This window comes from Penicillium odoratum (genome assembly GCF_028828045.1).
Source record: "Penicillium odoratum strain IBT 22623 chromosome Unknown utg000001l_segment0_segment0, whole genome shotgun sequence".
In the NCBI taxonomy this organism is placed as follows: domain Eukaryota; kingdom Fungi; phylum Ascomycota; class Eurotiomycetes; order Eurotiales; family Aspergillaceae; genus Penicillium; species Penicillium odoratum.
Genome location: NW_026643143.1, coordinates 1,916,409 through 1,933,239, shown reverse-complemented (window position 1 = coordinate 1,933,239; position 16,831 = coordinate 1,916,409). Strand labels below are relative to the sequence as shown.

General features: G+C 48.5%; 9 protein-coding genes across 9 annotated transcripts; 6 read left to right on the top strand and 3 right to left on the bottom strand.

Moving 5' to 3' along the window:
• Positions 1 to 574: 574 nt before the first annotated feature.
• Positions 575 to 2,368, top strand: N7520_000705 (putative amino acid permease; the record flags this gene model as incomplete). The annotated part of the gene is made up of 5 exons (XM_057134640.1): positions 575 to 709; positions 769 to 839; positions 889 to 1,466; positions 1,514 to 1,863; positions 1,910 to 2,368. The coding sequence occupies 5 exons, from the start codon at positions 575 to 577 to the stop codon at positions 2,366 to 2,368; spliced, it is 1,593 nt and encodes a 530-aa protein (XP_057000576.1).
• Positions 2,369 to 2,754: 386 nt separating this feature from the next.
• N7520_000704 (uncharacterized protein) lies at positions 2,755 to 3,124 on the top strand (the record flags this gene model as incomplete). The annotated part of the gene is made up of 3 exons (XM_057134639.1): positions 2,755 to 2,859; positions 2,927 to 3,009; positions 3,070 to 3,124. The coding sequence occupies 3 exons, from the start codon at positions 2,755 to 2,757 to the stop codon at positions 3,122 to 3,124; spliced, it is 243 nt and encodes an 80-aa protein (XP_057000575.1).
• Positions 3,125 to 3,237: 113 nt separating this feature from the next.
• Positions 3,238 to 5,009, bottom strand: N7520_000703 (alpha-N-arabinofuranosidase; the record flags this gene model as incomplete). The annotated part of the gene is made up of 6 exons (XM_057134638.1): positions 3,238 to 4,136; positions 4,191 to 4,290; positions 4,338 to 4,426; positions 4,478 to 4,605; positions 4,657 to 4,851; positions 4,903 to 5,009. 6 exons carry the CDS (start codon positions 5,007 to 5,009, stop codon positions 3,238 to 3,240), a joined length of 1,518 nt encoding a protein of 505 aa, XP_057000574.1.
• Positions 5,010 to 5,802: 793 nt separating this feature from the next.
• Positions 5,803 to 7,621, top strand: N7520_000702 (sugar porter family MFS transporter; the record flags this gene model as incomplete). The annotated part of the gene is made up of 7 exons (XM_057134637.1): positions 5,803 to 5,829; positions 5,880 to 5,925; positions 5,982 to 6,057; positions 6,109 to 6,300; positions 6,350 to 6,593; positions 6,645 to 6,901; positions 6,958 to 7,621. 7 exons carry the CDS (start codon positions 5,803 to 5,805, stop codon positions 7,619 to 7,621), a joined length of 1,506 nt encoding a protein of 501 aa, XP_057000573.1.
• A 135-nt stretch (positions 7,622 to 7,756) lies between these two features.
• On the bottom strand, positions 7,757 to 8,554 carry N7520_000701 (PSME3-interacting protein; the record flags this gene model as incomplete). The annotated part of the gene is made up of 2 exons (XM_057134636.1): positions 7,757 to 8,298; positions 8,389 to 8,554. 2 exons carry the CDS (start codon positions 8,552 to 8,554, stop codon positions 7,757 to 7,759), a joined length of 708 nt encoding a protein of 235 aa, XP_057000572.1.
• A 648-nt stretch (positions 8,555 to 9,202) lies between these two features.
• Positions 9,203 to 10,225, top strand: gcy1 (putative glycerol dehydrogenase Gcy1; the record flags this gene model as incomplete). The annotated part of the gene is made up of 3 exons (XM_057134635.1): positions 9,203 to 9,222; positions 9,285 to 9,662; positions 9,730 to 10,225. 3 exons carry the CDS (start codon positions 9,203 to 9,205, stop codon positions 10,223 to 10,225), a joined length of 894 nt encoding a protein of 297 aa, XP_057000571.1.
• A 476-nt stretch (positions 10,226 to 10,701) lies between these two features.
• Positions 10,702 to 12,103, top strand: N7520_000699 (uncharacterized protein; the record flags this gene model as incomplete). Its single annotated transcript, XM_057134634.1, has 2 exons — positions 10,702 to 10,754; positions 10,807 to 12,103. The coding sequence occupies 2 exons, from the start codon at positions 10,702 to 10,704 to the stop codon at positions 12,101 to 12,103; spliced, it is 1,350 nt and encodes a 449-aa protein (XP_057000570.1).
• An 825-nt stretch (positions 12,104 to 12,928) lies between these two features.
• N7520_000698 (uncharacterized protein) lies at positions 12,929 to 13,570 on the top strand (the record flags this gene model as incomplete). The annotated part of the gene is made up of 1 exon (XM_057134633.1): positions 12,929 to 13,570. One exon carries the CDS (start codon positions 12,929 to 12,931, stop codon positions 13,568 to 13,570), a length of 642 nt encoding a protein of 213 aa, XP_057000569.1.
• A 524-nt stretch (positions 13,571 to 14,094) lies between these two features.
• On the bottom strand, positions 14,095 to 16,028 carry N7520_000697 (C2H2-type zinc finger protein; the record flags this gene model as incomplete). Its single annotated transcript, XM_057134632.1, has 5 exons — positions 14,095 to 14,198; positions 14,254 to 14,316; positions 14,367 to 14,471; positions 14,519 to 14,659; positions 14,720 to 16,028. 5 exons carry the CDS (start codon positions 16,026 to 16,028, stop codon positions 14,095 to 14,097), a joined length of 1,722 nt encoding a protein of 573 aa, XP_057000568.1.
• Between the last annotated feature and the right edge of the window lie 803 nt (positions 16,029 to 16,831).

Below are 16,831 nucleotides of genomic sequence, written 5' to 3'. Positions count from 1 at the left end.
GGAGTCCGGCGGGGGGCGCCCGTGCGAACAGGGGTTTCCGGGGGGTCTGTGTTAGAAGAAACCTTATATGATTAACTCTCATATTCCACCGAACAATCACCGGTGTCTAGACTAGACAATTTACCAATGTGATGAAATAAACTTCTTTCAAGTCGGCTGGACCAGTCAAATCTGTCACAATCCGCCATGTTTCACAACCCCTAATTGGCGAAGGCTTATCTGTACCGGCTCAGTCCCAAAAGAGGAGCCGATTCGTTTGAGATCTGGAATTCCCGGTCAAATCACCGCTTCGACGAAAAGCTAAACCATGGAACTTTGCAAAGTATCGGGTGCCACGCCCCAAACAGTCAAGAGCTCGTGCGAGTGGTCTGATATGGAGTCCGAACTCGGACTTTCCACCGACCCTTCTGCTCATTCTTGTAAAGTGATTATCTCTATCACATGGCATGGAATGGTTCAAGTATTTTGAATATACATGAGACTGGATCTGTACAGAGTACGGGTACCTGGTCGGGAATTGATTTCTTGCTCCATTCCCGCACGACTCACAAAAGCACTGTGAGTTGCATCCGACATGTCGAGCGAAGGCATTGAGATGGGCCGCTTGCCTGTCAAGTCGGTCCAAGTGAGTGTGTCGCACGCCCGTTCTGGCTCTGAGGGGTTTCATGGGGGTGTTTCGACGTCGAGGTCAAGTAGGAAAAATCTAGAGGTAAATCTGCCCTGACGATCTTGGGAGGGGCTGAGGGGCAAAATTGACACGGTCGATAGAGAAGCTTTGGATCACTTTCGATTCTTTCATTATCACTTACCCTGTTGTCTTCGTGGGAATCTATTGCGAAGTAAGCATACAGTCGTTAGATCAGGCAGCATCGACTGACATCCTTCTAGCAGCTTCGAGTCCGGTCTCGTCAATGGCGGGCCAGCTGGTCTTGTCTGGGGTATGGTGCTATCCATTATTGGCACAATGGCTTTGGCACTGTCGCTAGCTGAGCTGGCGTCAATGTGTCCCCGAGCAGGAGCACAATATCACTGGACAGCGGTGCTGGCACCGCCAAGAATTCGCGCATTCATTACCTGGATGCAAGGATGGATCACTGTCTTTGGATGGCAAGCTGCAGTAGCTAGTATTTGCTACTTAATGGCGACGCAGATTCAAGGAATGGTAATGCTAAACAGCTCAGGTTATCATTCTCAGCAATGGCATGGGACACTCATAATGTGGGCAGTCGTCGCTTTCGTTGGATTCATCAATATTTATGGGATCAAGATCCTGCCCGCTTTGCAGATGTTTGGTGGAATCATGCATATCATATTCTTCATCGCCATCGTCGTTCCACTGGTTCTTCTCTCACGTCGCAGCACCTCTGAATTTGTTTTTACCGAGTTGATGACGACGGAAGAAGGATGGCAGTCAAAGGGAATTGCGTGGTGCCTTGGCATGTTGACAGTGACATATTGCTTTCTCGGTGAGTGCAAGAAATCATCCACATAGGATCAAAGTCTGACTCCACAGGATTTGACGGCGCCATTCATATGAGTGAAGAAGTGCGAAATCCGGCAATCGTTATTCCACGGATCTTGGTTCAGACAATCGCCATAAACGGGTTCATGGCCTTTGTCTTTCTCCTCGTTGTTCTCTTCTGCATTGGTAGTGTTGATGAGGCCTTGAATCCCCCTTATATTTTTCCAATGATCGGAATTTTCAAACAGGCCACCCAATCTGCCGGGGCGGCCACTGCTATGCAAACGGCTATTACACTCATAGGCATGGTGTCGAACATAGGTGTCGTCGCATCTGTCTCAAGACTGACATGGGCATTCGCTCGTGACGGAGGTCTACCATTCTCAAGCTATTTCGCTCATGTAGGACTCTCTCTTCCACCGATTTAATTCAACTGACAATTATTAGGTTGACCGCAACCAACGTGTACCGAAACGAGCCATCTATCTTGTATGTGTCGCAGTGATCCTTCTTTCAATTATAAACTCCGTTTCAGAAACCGCCCTGAGTGCTATTCTTGCTCTTTCCGACAGCTCACTCTACGTTTCGTATCTTATACCGATCGTCCTGATGATCATCCGCCGGGTGGATACTAGTCGTGGACCCATTCCATTTGGACCCTGGACCCTGGGCCGTTACGGGATGGCGATTAATATTTTCGCTTTGATCTTTGGTGTCTTTGTCTGCATTTTCGTTCCGTTCCCGACGATGATTCCTGTCACTGCTGCGAATATGAATTGGTCGGGCCCTGTATTTGTCGGCGTGGTTATATTGCTGGTTATAGACTGGACATTTCGGGCCAGGAAGAAGTATATTGGGCCCATCGAAGATCTTTTACAGTCGGAAAGAAAGACTAATGTTGCTTAACGCCTTAGATATAATAGATTTCTAATGTTTCCAATGTTAGGACAGCCTTGTAGGTCCATGAAATTAACATTTGCATGTCGCGATGTACTAGTCTACCGCAACATCAGCAAAGCACCTGATGAGCATCACAAATATCAACGTCATAAAAGCCTAATCATGGACGCTGATCTTTAATCAATTTTCCGCCTCATCTTTAGGCTTCCCTGTTCAGGACCCCGGGATTGGACAGAAACTGACTAATCCCTTATCGTGACCTACGTCATCGACGCATATATAGAGCTTTGCGAACCTTCGTAGCAAGAAATACCACCTTTCCAACCTCCATATCACTCCTACTAAATAAATTCACATATCAATAGAATTATCTATATCTGAAATATTTCATCATGCCTCTCGTCGTTCCCGGTATCAACTCCACCATGGGCGATAAGTCCGACTGGGTATCCAAGTTGATGGGCAAGAAGATCAGTGATTCGGGCAGTAATGAGGTGGTAAGTCAAACTGTCTTCATTTTTCAGATCGCCAGCGGAGTTCTCTAATGTATCTCTACTCATCTAGTCATTTGCTAAGAAAGACCTTCCTGAGTCTCATCGCGTGCTTAAGCCTGGTGATATGAAGACTATGGACCACAACCCCGATAGGTATGAGTACATGAACTCTGAAATACACTAATAATACTAATTGCATGTTCTGATGAATAGACTTAACATCCATCTTGGTGAAGATGACACTGTTCGGGATGTGACCTACGGCTAAATTAAGAGACCACGATTCACGATCATGTTTAATAATCTTCTAAGAATATGACTGTCTTGCTTTATAACCAATCTCTATAGAAACGTAAACAGAAGAACCATCTAGTACGCCCTCTAGTCGGCCTTCCACCGAATCAAAGTCAGAGAATGCTTAGGGAAGACATACTTCCCTTTTCCATCCCAAACAGTCTCCTCGACTCTCACCTCCTCAGCCTCCTTCATATTCGTAACCATAACATCCCCACCCGTAACAGTAAACACCTGCGCAGATCCCTCAACCCCCTCAACAACAGTCTCAAAGCTCTTCTCCTCAGAAATATTCACAACCGCCAAATTGGCAAACCCATCCTCCCCAAGACTGGCACTAACATCCAGCCAAGGCGTATCAACAGCTCCCCGCAACCACTTAGGCTGCGTCTCACCCTCATAAGTCCCACAAGAAACATGTGACGCAACCGTCCATCCCCGCATAAACTTCGAAAACAGATAAAGCGGCCACCACGTTGTCTGCTTAATAACTTTCTCCTTAGTCGTCATCAACGGCGAGATAACATTCACACTCTGTGCGATACAAGCCATTCCCAGATCGCGGCTCTTGCGGACAAATACGTTCAGCCACACGGCCACGGCCAGTGCATCGGACAGAGTGTAGCTCTCTTCTGCGCCTTGGCTTCCTTCTGCGCGAATAGGGTCCCAGACATTCCATTCGTCGAAGCAGATTGTGGGCCGGAGTTGGTCAGGTGGGACGCCATTTTCGATGCGGGCGAGGTCGATGAGGGAGGAGGTTATTTCGATGGCGCGCTCAGCTGCTAGGGGGGCGGTTGCGTTGGGGAGGTGGGAGTTGGAGCATGTGTACATGTGGATGCTATGCATGTCTATGAGGGGGACGGCGCTTGTGGAGAGGGCTGAGTGGGCGGGGAGGAGGCAGTGCTTTAAGGTGTAGTAGTCCCATGAGGCAGTACCATCTTGGCCGCAGAGAATGAGGACGATGCTGGGATCGAGGAGCTTAAGAGCTGTGGAGGAGATTGATCAGTATTTTGGAGGATGGTTGGGGGATGGGAACTAACCTTTTGCCCATTGCAGGGCTTTGTGGGAGTATGCTTCCTTGGTCATTTGTTCGACCTGCCATGGTCCCCATGTCTCATTGCCGAGCGCCCAGTATTTGACCTGGAGATGTGAGCTGGTGAGTTATGCTGGATATCTGGATAACATACGTTATACGGTTCCTCGCGTCCATTCTTGCGTCGCAGATTGGCATAGTATGTGTTGCCGGTACCGTTGCAGTACTCCAACCATCCCAGAGCTGATACTGTTAGCATTAAGCATGATTTGTCTCGACGTATAGAAGCCATACCTTCGTCAAGAGTACCAGTTCCAAAGTTGAAGCACAGATACGGTTCCGTGTCAAGGACTTCGCACCACTTCATAAACTCATCGGTTCCGAATTGGTTTGTCTCTGTTCCAAGCCAAGCGAGTTCGGGTCTATAGCTGGTCAATAGCTATTTCAATCGAATTCCCAAGTGATGAGCTTACCGAGCCGGTCGTTGGTCCTTAGGACCAACACCATCCAACCAGTGATAGGTCGCGCAGAAGTTACCACCAGGATAACGGACAACAGGAATATTGAGATCCTTCAACGCCTCGAGGACATCCTTGCGGAATCCATTTTCATCTGACAATGGGCTACCAGGCTCATAGATACCTCCATAGATGCATCGGCCCATATGCCTGAACAAAACAGGTCAGCACAACCACCAACAGACACATTGAGTCACATACTCAGTAAACCCAGCATAGATATTGGGATTAATCTTGGAGATGCGTCGCGAAGGATGAACCGAGATAACTGGAACATCCTGATCACTCAACTTAGTAAAAGAAGCCATGACGAAAGAATATTTTCAAATCTTCTATAGCTTCACACCAAATTGGTCCCGGTGGCTGAAAATAAGTAAATCCTTGTCCGGATGATCGGTTAAGACTTCAAATGCAAAGACAAAAAAGAAACGGTGAACAGAGCACCAGACCAAAAACGAATCCGACAACGCGTTCTTCCTACCGGCTTTATCTCACCCCTCAACCCTCCAGCCTGGAAGCGGGAAATCTCCTGCGGGGTACAAGAATCGAGGCCGCCATGGCGTTGGGAACGAGAACCCGGATCCAATGAGCTGATCAAGCACAACGAAGCCTAGTATGGTATAGCGTTGAGTCAGCGCGTAAATATGTTGGAGCTTGATCACCTGGATCTCGCTAATAAAATGAGCTCTTCTGGTTAGTTGTATGGGATTACCGAGGTTTAAGAAATATTCCATCAATCACAGTAATCTAGGGTCACGGCCCACTAGTCCCGGCCCCCCGCAGCTTTTCTAGATTTGGTTAATCGTGGCTTTTAGGCATTTGGATCGAAGACCCAATTATCAGGGTCGAATCTGCCGAAATGTTAAAATTCTTTGTTTCTAAGCTAAATCGAGGGTGATGAATGGAGGAACTCGGTTAATTTGAAGGCGTTTGCCGGAAGACAGTCAAGTCTTGGCTTGCTTTTCTCCGGATTGTTTTTTATTTCCCTTGTATTTGGATGGAGTATATATGAGAATTACTTGCCCCGCAAAATTGTCAACTTTGTGGAGTAACAAGTTCCCCGGATCTTCTCCATATTCTTTTTGTTGATCGTTGCCCACCATGGGTCTTTCACCAGCTTGGTACCAGGTGGGACTTGATGAAGTTACTTATTTTACTATATCACTAATTATGTTTAGTTTCTGGTCGGCGTGTTTGCCTCTTTCGGTTCTTTCCTCTATGGATGTGAGTATAGTTACTTGCTCCTATTCAACGTTTTCAAATGAGACTAACAGAACTAGATGATTTGGGTGTGATCGCCGAGGTTATCGCATGCGATTCCTTTATCGATAAATTTGCTGCGAACTCCACACAAAGGTATGCTAGATAGCCTGTCTCGAGAGGAGTTTCTTAATTAACAACTGGCAGCGGTTTGGTCGTTTCTATGTTCACAACTGGTGCCTTCTTTGGCGCTGGATTTGCCGGTCCTTCTGGTGACTACCTCGGTCGACGAAAGACAATCTCCCTGGGATGTTTGTTCTTCTGTTTGGGAGGAGGTCTTCAAACCGGTGCTCAGAACATCTCGTTCTTGTATGCTGGACGATTCTTTGCTGGCTTTGGGTGAGTTTCCACATTTAGGCATGGACAAGAATAGGCTCATATCTTCCAGGGTTGGTTTCCTTACCATGGTGATCCCATTGTACCAAGCCGAAATCTGTCACCCCAAGATCCGTGGTCGAGTCACAGCACTGCAGCAATTCATGCTTGGAGTGGGCGCTCTTTGCGCCTCCTGGATTTCCTACGGAACATACATTGGATTTGCTCCTACGGATGACGCCCAATGGCAACTTCCCTTGGGACTTCAGATGCTTCCTGCTGTGATTCTGGGTCTGTTGATCATGATCTTCCCCGAGGTGAATATTTCTTCTCCTGAATTCACTATCTTCTGTTACTAATGATACTAGTCTCCTCGTTGGCTTATCGACCATGGTCAAGCCGATTTGGGCCTCAAAACTCTTGCTAGGCTGCACGCTAATGGTGATGAGAATGATGCCTGGGTTCAAGCCGAGTACGCTCAAATCCAGGAGAGCATTACTTACGAGCACGAGCATGAGGCCAAGTCGTATGGCGAGTTGTTCAAGAATCGGTCTTCATTCCGCCGTCTGTTCCTTTGCTGTGCCCTGCAAGCTTCCGTTCAGATGACAGGTGTTTCCGCTATCCAGTAAGAATATATCTCCATCATTGGAAATCATGAAAACGATACTGATCATTGGGCAGGTACTACTCCGTGACAATTTATGAGCAGATCGGTATCTCCGGTGAAGCCACCCTCCGCTACCAGGCTATCAATTCCATTATCGCCCTAGTTGCCCAATTCCTCTGCATCCTCTTCATTGATCGATTTGGTCGTCGCTGGACACTCATTGGAGGAAACCTCGGTAACTGTCTGACCTTCATCATTGCAACGATCTTGCTTGCCAAATTCCCTCCTACAACCAATAGCACTGGTGCTCACTGGGGCTTCATCATCATGACCTGGCTGTACAACTTCTCATTCAGCGCAACCTGCGGTCCTCTGTCATGGATCATTCCAGCCGAGGTTTTCGATACACGAACTCGATCCAAGGGTGTCTCGATCGCGACTATGACATCGTTCGCATTCAATACCATGATCGGCCAGGTCACACCCATTGCCATGGATAACATCAAGTACAAATATTACTTCCTCTTCGTGATCTGCAATTTCACAAATGCTCTGTTCTTCTATGCGCTGTTGCCCGAGACGAAGAAGGTACCGCTCGAGGAGATGAACTATATGTTCTCGCACGCGCCGTGGATTGTGCCCGGTAGCAAGAAGGAGGATTACTTGCCGCATGATTTGGAGCGCAAGGTTGAGGAGCAGGAGGTTAAGCAACATGCGATTCATTATGAAAATGAATAGGGGGACAATAGTAGCAAGGAGAACTTGCGAGGTCCAATATGTTGACGCGGTGGTATTTGATATAAGGACATGTTGTCTCCCAGAAGCTTGTTCCAAGCCTACGTATGTATTTTGATTGTTGAGCAAATAATTAATTTATTCCGAATCCGTATCGGACCCGTATCCGACCAGTCCGAGGGATGCTGGCTTGATTGGCTGAGCCTGTGTAGTCTTTGACTTGTCCGGACCTGCAGACGTCTTCGCGACACTGGGTGTCTTTGAGCTCTTCGTATCTTGTGTGGGTTTTGAGTCCTTGGTCTCCTCGGTTTTCGCAACCGAACCACTACCAGGCTTCGTCTGTTCCTTTCTAGAATCGGTGCTATCCATAGATGCCTTCCGCTTCTTGCCTGGCAGCAACAAATCTCTCTTCTCGCGTCGCCTCTTGCGCGCTGGAATTGTCCACTCCTCCTCTTCCGCTGGTGTAACCTCCGAAGATGTAGGCCCCAAGGCACTCTTCTCGGCTTCTTCCCGTTGCTTGCGAAACGCCTCTAGCTGGTCCGCCGTATCCTTCTTCACCGCTGCCTCCTGGGCGCGGGTCGATTCCAGCACAGAGTCTAGGAAGTCCACCTCGTCTTCATCGAGCGACCGGAACTGGTTCTTTAGCCGTATCTTCTCTTCAAACTGTTCCTGCTTCGCCACTAAAAGCCGAGCAAGCAATTACCCTAACATGTCAGCCACCAATGCCTTTTCCACGATTGCAGAGAATCCCGCAACGGAGAAAAGCTCACTTTTGTTCTGCTGGAGAACCTCAAATAGACTTTTGCCGTCATTCTGCTTGCCAATCTCGGCCTTCTGTCGCCGCTCCTCCTCTAGCTCTTGTTGCACTTTTAGCCATTCGTCGTCCCGCTCAATCGGTTGATCGGTGGTTCCAGCTGATACGAATCCTGAAGACATGACGACAGTCTCGGGAAAATTTGGGGTAAGGGAGAGTCTTGCCGAACGTGACGAGTCTCGGGTATAATGGGCGGTGGAGCGTGTAATTATCCGGGCCAGTGAGAGTCACGGGATTTCGGGCGCGATGCGTGGGATGTGGAGTTCGGATAAGGTAACAATGGACCGAATAAACCGGATAATGATGAAGCGCGAGAAATCTGGTACATACGGGAAATTGGAATACGGAAAAGAAGTTGGAGATGCAAGTGGGTCCGATGTATCAGAGACTGTCATTGGATGGAATTGACGTTAGACCAATCATGGAAATTGAGGCGCATTTAGCCGGAATACAAGGGTGGCAATCAACGAATGGACTACTTCGACTCCATACAACAGAGTAAACTAAATAACTCTTGGGTAAAATTGAAACATGTTTTAAACACAAGGAAATGATATACTTGACCAATCGGAGTTTTGAATTTATCATTCATTGTCAGGATTTAGGAATATACCATTAAACTTTTGATTCCCCACATCATCATCAATGAGGGGCACGACATCATAGCTTGGACCTGCCCACTTTATGTGGCAATGCTCCGATGTGTGTATAAAGCCTGGAACCCCCTGTACCCTTTCTATCTTCATTCCAATTCTATTATAACTTTCAAAATGTCGAACCAGCACACTCAGTATGTTGTCCCTCGAGACGAACCCGGCCTTCGAGCCAAATTGCTAACGGTTCCCTAAACAGAAAGACCTACACCCTCAACACCGGTGACAAGATCCCCGCCATTGGCCTGGGCACCTGGCAGTCCAAGCCCAATGAGGTCCGTGTCGCTGTCAAGGACGCCCTGCTGAAGGGTTACCGTCACATTGACACTGCCCTTGCCTACGGTAACGAGGCTGAGGTCGGTGCCGGTATCAAGGACTCTGGTGTGCCCCGCGACCAGATCTGGCTCACCACCAAGCTCGACAACACCTGGCACCACCGTGTGGAGGAGGGCATTGCCTCCTCCCTCAAGGACCTCGGTGTTGACTACGTCGACCTCTACCTGATGCACTGGCCCAGCTCCACCGACCCCAACGACAAGTCCAAGCACCTCCCTGACTGGGACTTCATCAAGACCTGGTAAGACCGCATCAAATCCCCCAGGGTCTCACACTCCAGTCCGCGTATCTTTGCTAACCCGTCTCAGGCAAGAAATGCAGAAGCTCCCCGCCACCGGTAAGGTCCGTAACATCGGTGTCTCCAACTTCGGCATCAAGAACCTGGAAAAGCTCCTCAACGACCCCAGCACCAAGATCGTCCCCGCTGTCAACCAGATCGAGCTGCACCCCAACAACCCCTCCCCCAAGCTGGTTGCCTACAACACCTCCAAGGGCATCCACTCCACCGGTTACTCGTGCCTGGGCTCCACCAACTCTCCTCTCTACAAGGACCCTACTCTGCTGAAGATTGCCGAAAACAAGGGCAAGACTCCTCAGCAAGTGCTGCTCGTCTGGGGTATCCAGAAGGGCTGGAGTGTCATCCCTAAGTCAGTTAGCAAGTCGCGTATCGAGGGCAACTTCGATATTGATGGCTGGACTTTGACCGATGAGGAGATTAACCAGCTTGATAACCTGAAGGACCGCTTCAAGGTCTGTGGTGATGCTTGGTTGCCTGTTAAGGTTTTCTTTGGCGATGATGAGTAAAAAGTTGGCGTTTATAGATGCGCTTGGCGTGGTTTGTCATGTTTATGAATAAATGTTTAGATACCAAAACAATTGATTTTTAGACGATCATTATTGATGTTCATTGAGTGGAATTTATATAATTGTAGACCTTGACTTGAATCTACTCATAGTACTATTCTATGGCCTATATCGCTTTGGAATTGAAGTACCTTAACGATGTCGGATTTTTGTTCAGACTTATTGGAGTACCTTTGATTAACTCTCATAAGTGCAGAATTCCATAGATAACTCCACTGATTCCACGTTTTATCTGTGCTGGATGCTACGGAGTACATTATCTACTTGCCTTGATTAGACCGTTCCCGGTGGGGACCTTACTAAGCCGCTGTGGCGGTGCCTCGCCACTGGGTAAGCTGCCTTAGGACGTCACCTCTTTCCTTCTACTCTTACCCCATCTACAGTACTGTACTTTTCTTATCACTTGAACCATCAGTATGGCGCCTCCAAATGGGCACCTGCTGCTCCCCAAGATATGGAGAGTAGCAAGGTACGTGAATCGTTTCCCTTTAGCATCTGACTCATTGACTTATCGCATATAGGTTCGCCTATGAGAAGGCCTCCAAGGCCATAAGAGCCAAGTTACCCGAACCAACCCATCATACGCCACTGCGCTACGAACCAGTCTATGCCCGGGTCAACAGACAGCCCATTAGTCGGGCTGCCGCTATCCGCCAGGCCCGCGGCCGTCACTTCTCGACTCGTGCAGCCGGTGCCTTTGCCTCGGCCATTCGAGGTATACAAGCGGATGTCGGTACATACAAGACCAGTCGCATTGCTTCCAACATCAGTCGACTGACTGCTCGCGCCCCTTTCGCATCGACTCTCCGCCCCAATTTAACTGGTGGCACACTGGGCCGCACGGCGGGAGGATATGCTATCGGCGCTGGTCGTTTCGGTGGGGCCCGATACTTCTCCCATGGAGCCGCTGCCCCTGCCCAGGTCATCCAGAATGTGTCGCAGGGTGTGCGTGCATTCTTCCTGTCCGGACAGAAGGTTCGATTCGATGGAGTTGATCCCCGTACGGGCGAGAAGCGTTACAAGGCTGTCAGCGCTATCCAGGACCAGGCCGGTCGAAACATGGCCGCCATTCCCCGCACTGCTCCCGGCTCGCATATCGACTTCCAGCTTTCACCTACCATCACCGCCTTCGGTGTTCTGGCCGGTCTGGACAAGAAGAACGGTGTCGCTACTGGGATGCATTCGGAAGGTCTCATGGATGTCCTGTCTGCCGACTTTGCTCGTGCCCTCAAGGAATTTGCTACTGTTTTGAATGATCTCAAGCGTTTGTCAACTCTGGGTGACATGCCAATTCTACTACACGATCAATCCACTATTCGTGTCCGGTTCCCCGGGTGTGATGCCCAGACTGTCGAGAGCCTTTGTGATGAGGTTGGTGTCCAACGCGGTCGTATTTTCCAGGATGAGGACTTTGATCTCCGCACCGGCGCCGATCTAGCTCTGCTCTTCCCATTCGCACCAAGTATAGCCCCATCATCCAATACCGAGGACTTTTTCGAGAAGCCCTCCAAATCAATTGGTCCTTCCACCAACGATCTCGACTGGCACGCCATGCTCACACCCGAGAGCAGTCCATTCTCGCACAAGTCGCGAGACTCTGGCAATGCCATCAGTTTCGACGACAGTGAGCTATTTGGCGATAACCCATGGACCTCCCCCAAGTCGGCGTACTCAAGCGTCAACATAAGCGAGCTTGGGGATCGTGCCTTTTTTCCAGAGATGTCTAACTCCTGTGCTAGCTTCTCGGAAAGTGGAGGGTATGATGGTGCCGAGGGAATTTACAGATTTCTAGCCGAATGCGATATGGCACGGCGCTGATAGGGTCATTGACTCTTGATTCAACATTTATACGTTCTTGTTTGTGTACTTTTGTTTTTCGATTGATGGACTTCCTTTGGGCTATCCTGGTAGATGCCGGTTCCATGATGACAGCGCTGATACCACTCCACTCACTTCATATTTCGTTTTTGTCTTGCTTTCTGAGGTCCTGGTGATAGTGCAGAATCCAATGAATACTTTAAAATAAACCTGATGCTTTTGAAGCTTTCCTTTTACTTACTCTTAAGCGTGAGGCTGCTGTCTTGCTGCATCGTTTCGCATCTAGTGTTGATAGTGGGGGAATTTGAGGATAATGGCAGTTCAATATGTTTGCTTCTATGATATTAGGAGTCCCTATGGTATAAGCTTGTGGCCAAGGCCGAAAAGTCTATTGAATCAACGTTGCATACAAAAATCATCAGAGTTACATCTAAAATTCAATAATTCTATATTGACTACTAAGTTCTCATATCAAAAGTTTACCATAGGCAGAAATATCTAGAAAATACGTATTGCCATCAGAAATGATCAAGAATCTCCCTAAAATCTAATGATCGTATTCAGATCAAATTCTGTATAGTGAAATCAAAAGTTACGATTTCAAACCCCGAGAAATTTCGAGAAATGTCTTGAGGCAAGAAGCATCCCCTAATCATTCTATGCTAATAACAGCCTTATCAGCACGTGCTATTACATCATCGGTCTGCAATTCAAGCCGATTGACATTCAACACCCTCCAAATATTCACATAACACAATTTCCAAAGAGAAGCCTAAATCCTCCCACCTAGTGCTTCAAATAAGCTCAATTAAGTCAACCTACAAAATGACATCCATTCCACTTCGAACCAGAGCACAAGCACTGCGTCTCCGCAACCTCCAATCCCCACGTTTAAGCTCCATCACACTTCCCCGGATTCTATCCACTCTGCCAACAAGATACTTCCACCAAAGACCCCAAACAACCCCTAACCCAATCCGCCCGCTTCAAAAACCACAGTACATCACCCTCCAAAACTCCCGACGCCAACACAGCACCCGCGCTCCAACAGCTGACGCCCTAATCGAAGAACTCCAAGAACTCTACGAAACAGCCAAAGACGAATTTGAAATCGCCACAGAAAGCACAGACGGTGCCACTATCTACGCAGCCTCGGATCGGGACTCGGCCCGCGACGCACTAAACGAGTTCTGCGCTACTTACTTCCTGTATACATCCCGACCGGGCGAGGAGGACACAGGTGTTGTTCTGCGGTCTGGGGAGGCGATGAGTGGGACGAGATTGAGGGAGGCGGAGGTTGTGTTGCTTGGGGGAGAGGGTGAGGATGGACCTGTTGTTGATACGGCGTTTGACCCGTCGAGTGTGGAGGTGGATGTTAGGGAGGAGGTTCGGAGGAGGATTGGGCAGAGGGTTAGGGAGTTGAGGAATGCTGTTGAGCTTTTGGAGGAGAGGGCCCATGAGGAGTGAGTCCGTGGTAGTCAATGTTAAGTTGGAGAGTTCTAGAGTTGGTATTTGTGTATTCATAGGTGTGGTAGGATGGGAATTGTACATGCATCCTTTTATCACTAGTAGTATTCAGCATGAGTTAAAGGTTCAGCACAACCTTGGAAAGATCGAAAGTTGGAAATGGCTTTCTCAAAATAGAGCTTTGCAGAATACCTCGCCAAGCACAAACACTATTTAAGGCACTAATGCGCAGCAACGGCATAATCAAATACAACGAAGATTCAAATTCCATATCACGTCCAGAGAACAGAAGTCTGAACGAGGAGTAGACTTTTCTCCTGTTTATGATTAAGCAAGGATATCAAACTCCAAAGAAAGAATCAAGCTCGAGACCATCTCGCTGTAATACGCCCGGGCACAGATCGCGCCGTTCCAGATTGAATCGCAAAGTAGATCGGTGTAGTAGGTGATGAATATGTAGATCGTGATAATCCAATCAGAGAATCGAGAAATGAAGAGAAAAAGATAATCGTTATTCGGGTTCGTTAGACCATGCTGAAAGGGGTGAGTGTGAAGTGGTCGGGACTAGGGGAAGGGAGGGTAGAGCTGGGCTCTTTGTGGGTCGTGCGTTGGTGGCGTTTTAATTGGTCTACACAGGCAAAAGATTAGTGTTTGATAAAGAGTTGAAGGGAACTGAAAAATACCAGGTCGAGTAAAGCTCTTGCTGCAGCCGGGGTAGGGGCATTTATGTTTGCGTTCGCCGTGAGCTGGACCGTATTAGTGCATGGAGATTGCATGGAATCAATGCTTAACATACTCAATCTATGGCTGGACATGTTGGATGAATCTCCAGTCTCAAAATCACAACCTGGGAAGGTGCACTTGAATGGCTTTTCGCCTGTGTGGGTTCGAGAGTGCGTTTCTATGATCATTAGCTATTGTTCTTCTGAAAATAATTAAGCAACTTACTCAGCTCACTGCTATCAGTAAACATTTTTCCACAATCCTTGCATTTGTACGGCTTGTCACCCCGATGACTGCGCTCATGGCGGTCAAGGGTTGCCTGGCGAGCGAAGGACTTGCCACAGACAGAACACCTGAAGTTTTTGTCTATAATGAAAAGTCGGTAAGCAGTTGAAAGAGAATGCAATAGATAATACTGAGACATACAGTTGCTGTGTGTCAGGAAATGACCCTGAAGCTTCGACTTCTGTGAAAATGGCTCATCTGGACGGTGGCACCCATCCCAGCAACAATAATAGCCATTGCCCTTTGCCCCATCAATTGGGTCCATGTGGCTAGATACAAGATGTTCTTGAAGAGCGCCAGCACCGGTGAATATGGCGCCGCACGGTTTGTTTACTCCATGTCGTTTCGTTGACCATTTGCAAATAAAATTTTCATTGTCCTCGGCGGAAAAGTCAGGAGTTGTCAAGACTGATGAGATACCTCCGTCCAGCGGCGGTGGGGTTTCCCCAGGACTCGAAAGAATGTGAGAGCTGATGCTGGACCGGGATTGTCGAGAATAAGGAGAGTAAGAATGGACATGAGCGTGTTGGTGTCCTCGGCATCGATGGTGGTTGCGATGGGGTCCTCGAGTGATATTAAGGTTCAGGTCATTAGGGTTTTTGAAGTGGCTGTGGTCGTGTACGTGATGATGTTCGGGATGAGGGTGAAATAGGTTTAGGGGGTCGGAAGTGATATTTTTGACTTGGGAGGAGCCCGAAAGTGTGTGGTCTTGAGGAAATTGGCCCTGCTGAACAGAAAAGTCCGGACAAGTTCCCAACAGATGGAAGACATCGACTGGGTTGACATCCGTCTGTTCAGGCAATTGCTCCGTAGGGAAGATACCCTGCAAGTCCTTCTGGAAGTCATGGCATTCGAAATGATTCGCGACGCTTTGGTCGCAGTGAGTAGCGTGTGCCTGGTATGAAGATAAGAAGTCTTGATGGTAGCACGGATCTATAACAGCCGGGAGGGTACTGTCTAGATTTTTTCCGGTTTCACCAACGACATTTTGGCCAATGGAAGCAGAAGCCATCATGCCAGAAGTAACCAACGACAGGGGCGTATTGAGACCAAAGAAAGAGTCAAATTCGCAATTCTGTTCCTCGACAGCATCACAACAGTGATCTTCAAAGCAGACGAGGTCTGTGCTTTCGCAATGGTTCCCATCACAGTGAGCGTCGTCGCAATGGGCAACCGAGCAGACGGTCGAGGCGTCGCAATCCACAAAGCCTTCGCATACTGACCCACACTCTAGCGGACAATCATCCTGGCAGTCAGCCTGGCAATCGTCCACATCGCAGCAAGCCTCATCGACCTCACAAGGACCAAGCGTCGTGTGATGCTCCTGGTCTAAGCAGTCCCACTGGGACCGAGACTGATCACCCAACCCAGACTCATTCTTTCCATCAAGATGGAAGTCCTCCCAGCGACACTCTAGACAAAAGTCGCGATTCTGTGGCTGAGACGTCATGATGCGCACGGTTCAGGGACGGGATATCAAAGGGTAAGGGAAGAAGAAGGCTGGAACGGGGCAAACCCAGGACCAGTTATCGTCGCAATAGGGCACAGGGGAGAAAAATGGGGAATCGACAGTAGAAGAAGTAAGAGGGGAATGTGCGACCGCGAAGTGGAATATGGCTTGCTCCAGGTACAATAATTTCTCGAGAAATCACGTAACCGGCCAGTATCCAGAAGGCGCCACTCTAGAATTCCACTGTGGGGTTACTAGAGCCCCAGAAAAGACCAAGAATGTGTTTCCACCGTACAATTCCTACTGCAGATAGTCTCGCAGTTGTTTCATGCGCTAGGACCGCGGGAAGTACTCAGAACCGGGGAGGATCATCGACGCAATCGGAGAATTGGCGAGCAGATCGTGCAGCACACAGTGAATCGAGGAGGTCAAATGAGGACCTTGGAAGATCAAAAATAACCGAATTTGTGTTGAAAAGGATCTCTATGGTCGACTGGTAGAATCGTGGGTACCTTTGGGACGGGGAGAAGGTGAGGACCTTGGGGGTTAGGCGTCATGGTTTTCGAACGAATTGCAACCCTGCAGTTGGTGAGCGGTCAACCAGGCCTTTTTATCATGGTTGATACATCTTGAACGAGTCGTCGATATTAAGATTGGAATTCTTCTCATCTGCGAAGTAAACCAGAGAAGGAAAAGATTGAATCTCTTTTTTCCTGGTTCCTTCGTCCGATGACTAAGGGGTTTCTGGCCCCGCCGGATGTTTAATCTATGAACGCTCTGGATAAGAGCCTACAAGTCCCATA